The sequence below is a fragment of the Pagrus major genome, chromosome 17 (genome assembly GCF_040436345.1).
Source record: "Pagrus major chromosome 17, Pma_NU_1.0".
NCBI classification, from domain to species: domain Eukaryota; kingdom Metazoa; phylum Chordata; class Actinopteri; order Spariformes; family Sparidae; genus Pagrus; species Pagrus major.
The window spans coordinates 15,435,615-15,445,140 of NC_133231.1; the positions used below are offsets into that span (position 1 = coordinate 15,435,615).

At 37.9% G+C, this 9,526-nt stretch overlaps 1 protein-coding gene across 1 annotated transcript; it reads right to left on the bottom strand.

The window, feature by feature from the left end:
• Positions 1 to 5,437: 5,437 nt before the first annotated feature.
• Positions 5,438 to 6,920, bottom strand: LOC141012073 (putative C-type lectin domain family 20 member A). The gene is made up of 3 exons (XM_073485455.1): positions 6,857 to 6,920; positions 6,446 to 6,668; positions 5,438 to 5,804 (listed from the first exon to the last, which is right to left on the bottom strand). Exons 1-3 carry the CDS (start codon positions 6,918 to 6,920, stop codon positions 5,438 to 5,440), a joined length of 654 nt encoding a protein of 217 aa, XP_073341556.1.
• Between the last annotated feature and the right edge of the window lie 2,606 nt (positions 6,921 to 9,526).

Here is a 9,526-nt window from a genome sequence, read left to right on the forward strand (position 1 = left end):
TGTGTGGCATACTGTTTGGTTAATTAGTGTGTACATTTCTACAAAAAATAAAAGACTGAGATCTCAACAGATTTATTTTAAAATCTAATCACATGAATACAGATCAGATCACAGTGATCTGACATACATTTCAGACTGCAACATGTTTGACTTTTAATAAAAAGTCTATTTTATATCCCTTCTTGGCTTGCAGCATGGAACGTGTTTGTTCAGTTTCACAATGTGTAACCAGTCCCTCATTGGTCGGTGCAGCCAGCCAGATTTCCCCCAAATCATGTGATTTACAAGAAATCAGGTTTAGGCTTTAGAGTAAGTGCTATTGACTCTACAACACATAGTCCAGGATTGATTTACACAATAGAGGTCAAGTATATCTGCAAACTTCCTAATCACAACAATCCCTTCAGTTTAGTGAAATAGATTTTTAATATAACGTATTAATAGTTATTAAAGCTTCTTTATTAACACATGGAAAAAGATTCTGTGCAGTTTACTTGTAACTTTACAATCCTTACCATATTTACAGCTGAACTGATTTTATGCTGAATGACATTTTATTAGCTGCCACACTGTGCTATGATCTGGAAGAATTGAACAGTTGTAAAATAAAAAACAGAGCTAGAAAGCAGATAACAAAGACATACAGAGACAAGGTCACGAACTTTATTAGTTTCTGCATGAACAGCTTGGTGTTGCAATAAACAGAGCTACAAAAACACATCTTTCTTTCCAGTGTGCAGTCATTTCAACATTAAATACACCAATTAGACAGAGAATTACAACTTATCTAATTTTATACTAATAGCTCTTGGGTCAATTTAAACACCCATAAACATCCATGTGCTCCAGACTGAAGGGAACTGATCCCCAAAGACATTTTGTCTAAATTTTCAAGCTTTCTGTGAACTTCTCTAATAGTGGAGTCCAGTATGTTTGTGTCGGGAAATTAAGCTTATTTTTTGTCAATACACAATCAATAGTACAAATCTTTTTCAACTTATTTAAAAAAAGTTTTGAATAGCATTTTTGAAGTATATCAAAGTTTCATCGCTGCAACATCAACATTAAACTACTTAAGCTTGTGTCAAAGAACTGAAAATGTTGCCTCCTTAAAGTTACAATCAAGCTAACATAGACACATAACTTACACACATAATAAAGCCCCTTACAGTCCTAAAGTCCTAGCCCCTTACAGTATAAACCAAATACACATGTGGCTCATAGAAGAAACATCTCTTGTCAGCCTCCATTTCACTTTGCCAACCACAAGCCAAGTGGCTCTGTGCCATATCAACTCCTCATCCATTAATAATCTGATTCTCCCCACATAGTGAGAGATACTAATTGTATTTGAACATCTATCCATCCGGCAAACTAGACGAACAACTGATCCACACGTTTCTTCAAGATAATATTATATTCACACACACCTAAAACAAATTAAACAATTTCAGCTCTTCAGAACTATACAGAAGTCCACTGCTGCAGCCTTAGAGACAGTAGGAAGCCTACAAGAGAGAACTGAGTTAAAAGTCAAAGTCCAGAGTCTGGAAGCTTAATGTGAATTAGAAAGACTGATTATGAATGAATTGAGAAACCTAAATTTTAGTTAGAACCCAAATTTCTTTTTTTTCTTTTTTTTAAATCAGACATGATTATTAATCAACTTCAACAAAAAGTTTAAAATCCAGTATGGGTCCTGCAAAGTAATTTTTGTTGTTGTTGCAAAAAGTAAAATTCCCTTGTTTGCACACAGCAATGTGATATTTGATTAATTCCCATGTTGATCTCTGTATTATCACAGTAAGAAGTACGAGGAAGTAAAAGAAAGTCGGGGGCATGATGTCCATCCACAACTCCTGGAAATGGAGAAGTAACACAAGAATTGCGTTTGGACAATCAGCACCAGACTCCCTGTCAAACTTGGGATGAACAGCCCTGGGAGTAAATCCTGCAGAAGATGGATGATTTGAAAAAAAAAATTTTCAGAGCAGGTGAATTAAAACAAGTGCAGACTCATGAAATGTACTGACATTTTTACAAATCTATTTGTACAAGCAGTTGCTGTTTGTCAGAAGACTGAACAATTAAAGAACTGTCAGGAGAAAGCAGGTTTCACACTCAAAAATGTCATCTAAAAGTAAACGGTTACATTTAATCCATATTCAAAAGGTTTCTACCACTAAATGCTTTTAAAAAAAAGTGAATATTGTTCATGTAACAACTCTATAAATCTATAAACTACTTGTGAGCGAGTCAACTTGCACTGAAAAGTGAAAAAGTAAACTATTTGTATACTTACATCATGTACCATCAATAATAAAGTGATAATAGTCCCACAAAATCAGCTATTAATCATGTGTCCCTAAGCATATGAAATATTAAAACTCTTTCCTTCTAACTTTTCTTCAAATATTGTAAAGTTCACTCTCCTCTGCGTCCGTCCTCAACCGCTGCTTGATCAGTTTGCCTGTCCATGTCCCCCTCTCTATCTCTTCCCCTCTATCCATCTCATTTCATGCAGGAGTGGGGTTACCTAAGAGACACGGCCTCAATGGAGAAAATCTCTTTTTCTACAATTAACTGTGAAAGTGACAGAAGGAAAAGAAGGGAGGGATCTGGAGAGGGGTGCAGACTCTGAGAAGAAAGGGAGAGAGGCAAGGACACAAGTGCGCATGACAGGTCGAGAGATGTGAAGTTAAAAACTAATATTTGCACTCATTTTTAAAGTTCAACGTCAGGAATTTCAGAACAAATAATTAATATTAATGAATAAATAATAATTAAAAGTATTCACATTTATAGAAACAACATTTGGTTGATTGTCTGGAGCCACAGTAAGCAGCAGGTGCTTGCTGTATTTAACTTTTCCATTTAGTAAATATATATGTATTATATTTACTGAGGCTAATAAGTGATATGATAAACTAACATGTAAAATAATTGATATATTTTATGTCCTATGGTAGGAAGATTTTTGACATCCACTCTTAATATAAACACATTTCAGTTTTTGTAGCACCTCATACTTGAATTGGGATTAGGCCAAATTAGGTTGCATTACACTGATCCCAGTGAAAGTGAATTATGCCCATCACCATAATCTCTAAAAATGCAGAGGGAGTGACCACTGGGTTTCCATAGAGAGATGTACACAAAAGGGTGTGGCGTGGGAATGTCCTCGGGGGTCAGGAGTGAGGGTGAAAGGGTCAGAGGTCAGAGCCAGCTGGACAGCACACAAGAGGAGATGAGGGTGAGAAAAGGAGGTGGGGGGGCCCGTCCAGAGACTGACTGACTGGGCCCAATGGGACATTAACATTGAACTGATGGAAGGCTCACTGACCAATGCCTATTCAGAGAGAAACTAAGCTATGACACACTCATGTGTAATGGTCCGTGGTAATTGACAAGTGACAAGACCCTCATTGTGGATGCAAAAGCAGTTATCAGAATGCAGCGGTGGATTACAAGCTATACGTGCTGGTATTCAGTTGTTATATGGGTTTATTTAACTCAATGATGCAAACATACGTGTATATAAATGAAATTGTTATTATTAGTAGTAGTAGTATCATTGAAACTGGATACTAAAAAAATATTAAGGTAATTTCTTTCCAAAAAGAGGCCCATAGGAATATATCAGGACATACATAAATATAATTTTATTATCAGTTTGTGGTGCAAGGACTCACTTCTGTATGTACACAATATCACAATATCACTAACAGCAGTTATAATGACTTACAGTATTAAATGCAGATTATTTTCCCCATTCTTCACACAACTTCTCTTTTCTTCCTCAATTAACATTAAAGACTTTAAAATCAACCACCTGACAAATGAAGCCTGTTCAGACATATCTGGAGTCGGGCTGCTATATGTCTAAAAAAAATCTGATTCCCATTATTTCTTCAGATATGACTATTGTGATATGATCCACTCATGATTAGTGGGAATCGTTGTTTTTATTTTACTAAAATAAAACATTAAAATCATCACGATGATATGATATTTGTTGGAGTATGTACAAAAAACACCTGTTTTCCTTCATCTGGAGAACAAGATGTGTCAGCCAGGGAATCTCTGCAGCTCTACAGTACTCAGTGATGGAACATAACTAAGTACATTTACTCAAGTACTATACTTAAGTACCATGTTGAAGTGCTTTACATGAGTATTTCCATTTTCTGCAACTTCATACTTCCACTCCATTACATTTATTTGATAATTTTAGTTACTTTAGATTAAGACTGAATGCGGCATCAGAGCCGAAGTGACGTATTTTTAAATTATTTGATTTGATCACAAATCAGATTAAAAAAAACTGATACTGATAATCATACAAATGCTGAATATTTGATCCACTAAGCAGCCAAGCCATAAGTATAAGCAGTTAACCCATAGTATACACTATATACATGCATGTAAATATAAGTACAAATTACTTTTATCTGTACATTTGATGCTTAAGTACATTTAATATCAGAAACTTTAAGGCTTTTACTCATTTACAACTCTGTCACTGCTTCATCATAATGCTGTTTGCTGTTTTTTCTCTATCAAAAATTTACAGCTCATGCAATTTGGATATTGCACTTGACCATAATGCCATTTCAATAAAATGTAATTTTCCAGTTTGTTTTTTGTTTGGTTTGTATTTTGAAACACAAAAACACATGCAGCCATATTGTTATTCTGATCATATTTCAGTCTGGAGTCACTGGTTTCAAAAAAGGAAGCAAGTTTTTACTATGTCGTGAAAAATGAACAATTAAAAGTAAAAACACACAGCCAACACGTGGTGTTTGTCCGGAGATACATCTGTCTGATAACAGTGAAACAGCCACAGTTGCATTAATGACCAATGTAAAACAGTTTTCAGTGAATATGTATCATTTCCAGTTCCCATGGTTAAAGATGCTCCGTGTACCTCAAGGGTGCAGACAGGAAGGTGAGCGTCTGTGTGCTCTGACTTCCATGTCACTGCTAGTGAAGGTCAGGTCAGTGGGGGCAGCAGGCAGTCTGGATCGGGGGCCATACTCTGGTGGTCTAAAAAAGACAATCTTGGGGCCCAACCCATGGGGTCAACATGCAAATAGTAACCCCTGAGTGAAAGGCATAGAGCGGATCAATGTTCTCACATTACTCTTGCTGCCCATGACTGTGAATGTGCACGCCTACACGCACCACATGAGGTTTTCATATAATGAAATTCACTCTCAACAATAGAGAAGGCAGCTGTATTTCAACAAAGGTAGAAGTATGACGTCATAAGTGAGCGTTAAATTCAGCTGTGATATCTCTGTTGAAGCTCGACGTTACAATGATCAAAAGTAATCAATTTCTGCAAAAATATCATCATGCAACAGTAAAGCTTGTACAACCAGCACACATTTCAAAACTCTCTGTCACCTGAAGTGTCTCAGGCCCTCAACTCTCATCCAGCACACGAAGAACAGATGAAATTCAGTTTTTCTGTCTCAGGCAAGCCGACCCACTGCTGCCCCCCAGTGGCCTCAATGGCACCTGTAACACCACAGTCATATTTCCCATCAGGCCCTTGTCCTGGTGCCCAGTTCAGGTAACAGTTAGTACCTGAACTGATCCAGAACCAAAAGTTAAAGCTACAAGTGTGGCGCAGACCGAGCCAAACATGGGGAGATGTGGCGTTCTTTGCCTTTTCAGCCACCTTCTCCTGAACGTCTCTGCTGGTAATGTGGACGAGGTCAATGTGGTGCTTCCTGCAGTAACTCATAGCTTCAGTCCAGGTCATGTTTTTCTTGATTAGTATCAGGTTTCCTTTAAGGACAAAAACAGAGAAATATTACTTGATTTCATAATGCAGATTTAAGCAAAATGAACACGAAGGTACATGATAATTTTAAACATACCTGGAGTCAAACTGGGACTGCTGTCTGTCGGCTGCAGAGTTGTGTTCTGTGTGGTGTTCAGGGTCGTTAATGCAGAGGCACCATCTGTAGTTACTTGTACAGTAGTTGTTGGCGTTAGCTGTGTTGACATTTCTGTAGTTGCATTGTTGAGCTCGGTGCTTGAGGAGCTGGAAACTGTGGTGTTGAGTGTTGTCAGCTCACTGGCAGTTGTTGCTCCGGTGGTGGTTACATTAGTAGCATTTGAAGGAGATGAAGTGCTCGGAGGAGTCGTCATATTTGTCGTCAGTTGATCCGTCGTAGGCTGTGTGCTTGACTGAGTGGTGGTTGTTGGGATTGTTTTCATTGCTGTGAGAGTAAGTGATGAATGAATGAGCACTGACTGTAGTTTGTAAGGTTAAAAATATAAATATAAGTAATTCTAAAAGATCAACAACTCACCCCCACGACAAACAAAGTTGCGCTTGGTGGTACATCTCAGGTCGTTCCACTTCCCCTCGTCTTTGAATATGGCAGCAGTACAGTTCTGTCCCTCCAGGTAGTTTGGCTGATTGGGTTTCCAAAAACGAAATGACGAGTTGCTCCCGTCAGACCACTTCCAGGGATCTTTGAAGAGGCCAATCCACACCTTTTGTGACCCAGACAGGTTACGTACTGCCTCATTCTGCTCCGATGAGAGTATGCTGACGAGATCAGACGATAAGCCCCGGCAGTGTTTCTGAGCGTCCCTCCATGATCTGGTCTCAGCAACAAAACTGCGACGACCGGTTTCACCGTCGCCTGCAAGTTCAAAGGTTTCATAATTCAAACACAAGGAACATAGTGAGGATCTGCATTCAAAGGTGCCATGGGCGATTCTTGAGAAAGATATTTGACTGTTTATGCTTTCAGCTTTCTTACACGTTGCACCTTTAAACATAATTTGTGCGATCCAAAAAAACTGACTGCTATATTGCCATTTCACTTACCCTGACAAACAAAACTTCTCTTCGTTGCACATCCGCTTTCAAACCACTTGCCGTTTTGATCCATTGCTGCACACGCATCTTCATTCTTGTTTGATGGTTGTCCTGCCTTCCAGTTTAAAAAATCCAGTCCTCGATCGGGCCGTGTCCAGTGCCACATCCAGACAGTTCCAGTCTCCAGTCCTATCCAGGCTCTGGTGGAGTCATTTCCAACTAAAGTGATCAAATTATTCATATCTGTTGTGTTGTGAACTGTGGCTAAATCAGTGTACGTCTCTCTGCAGAAGGTCTTTGCGTCCTCGTAGGTCTTTGTAGTCCTATTAAGGTGAAAATCTGAAGACCCCAGAGCGAAGGAGCAAAATCCTGTGACGTGAAAGGTGTTACAGCAGTTAGAAGATGCATAATGAGCCAAAAACATTCTTATAACTTTTTCATGCCATTATTTTATAGTTCAGAAGGTTGTCTTACTTCACGATTAAACACCTCTGTGTCTTCAGTAATAGCCAAATACATTTACACATTCATTTTATACATTTATAGGATTACTGTGAGAAAAACAGCAGCAAAAAGCTTGGAAGGTCCAAACCTGAGATGAGAAGCAGAAACAACGTTTGAGTCATTTTCATCCTGATGAATCTATTTTTAGTGGCCAAAAAGCAAAAATATTGTATTCAAGTCAACAAATGAATTGCTGGTCCTAACAGGAGGTGATAGCAGCTGTGCACAGCCTGTGTCTGAAGCGAGAATGCCACTTGGCCTGTCAACGGAAAGCTCTTCAGGAAGAACTACAGTCAAAGCAGTTTTTCAGGTTTCTTGTGTCTGGCTGGCTTTGTGGTTCGTGGGACAAAATGTCATGTCAACTAGAGCGTGACGGATACGCGATTTTTTAAGTCGATGTCGAAATGAATACGAGGAAGTAAAACATTCTGATAACAATAAATTGGCTGATATACAGGCTTTTCTTTGCAATGATTCCTCAAATGTGGTTATCAAACACTTGTGACAAAGATATGGAAGGGAGGCAGGATTAATCGTCCAAAATGACATCAGTGCACTGAAACAGTAAACTTCACTGGGAATTAAATAATTATAAATCTCTCTTGCATCTCTTTCTGCAATATAATCTCATCAGATATACATCTGTGATAGGCCAATATGGGCTGATAACAGAGTGCTGCAGGGATGACGTATTCTTGTAGGCTAACCTGGAAGTTATTACTGAAAATAATCTCTGCAAACACAAGTTTATGATACTTCCAAGATAATCTTCACAGATGAACACCGTTTTTGCAGTTTTGAAGCCTATATTAAACTGCCAGAAGTAAAAGGTTAACGCTCGGCTATAAACAAACTACGCTTCAGTCGCCTGACTTCAACTTTGCCAACACTGAGCATCTTACTACACTATTCACACTTTACTATAAATTAATCAATCAATCATTCAAACATGGGGTGTTTACTGACATAATTTATGTAATTAAACTGGGGAAAAAATCTCTTAAGCTTGTGTTCATTACAGAACTTATTTCAGGCATTTAACCCAAAAAACTCATTCAAAAAAACCCTCTGACTTCGAGACGAGGGAACCAGAAGTGAAAAAATGCTGACTTCTTTACAACTCTATGAATCTTCTGACACATAAATGATCCTCTGTCAATATTCAGCAAAGTCAAGTTAAGTAAGAAGTTACAGTTAGTTAATTACACTACACACAGATGGAATAAAAATCACTGATCAGTGCAGGTTAATTATGATCACTCTACCTCAGCTAGAAAAAAATCTTGTTCATCAGCCATGTGGCTAGTAGAGAATGAAGGTGAGCAAGTTGTTGCGCAAACTGAAAAATGTAAACCACTCTCCCACGTCTCCTTCCTCCTGTCCTACATTCAAGACGAATGCTGACAAGGAATTAGAGAGCATCTAACCAGTGTCGTTACAAGTGCTCAAATGTCATATTTGAGTAAAAGTAAAGAAATTGTTTAAAAATATTACTTTGGTACAAGTGAAAGTCACCCACACAAATAGTACTTGAGCAAAAGTCTTAAAGTATTTGATATTAAATGCAATTAAGTATCAAAAATACAAGTAAAAGTAAATCATACATGTATTTACATGTACAGTATGTATATACTGGGAGCAGACTAATTATCTGCTCCGATATTCAGCATTTTTCTGATTATTTCAATCAGATCAGTGTTTTTTCTTTTTATCTGATTGCTAAAATGAATCAAATAAAATCAGTACTTTGGCTCTGATACAGCATGTATCTCTGGCTCCTCCTGAGTGTCCATGATGAGCACACCCATGTATGATTTACATAGATGAATCTACTTAAATGTTGAAGAAAAGTATTGTGATATTGGGATCTGTTGGATCCTATATACATGAAAATGTCCCCCGAATCTAAATGAAACTGGCTTTAACTTCTGTGACACAATGAATAATTCAAACAGTCTAACTCAGTAGAAATTGCAGCTCACTTCTGAATCCTAGAGTTAAAACAAAAAAAACAAAAACTGCTGCAATTAATTAACAACTCTGTTCCAGAAGTGCAGCTCATTCCTCGCCCTCGAGAACGAGGGAGTTTTTTTAAATGAGCTCAACGGACCACAGAACCAGAACACAGTGTTCTATATTTTAGATAGTGAAAGATGATACTGTGCAACATCACTG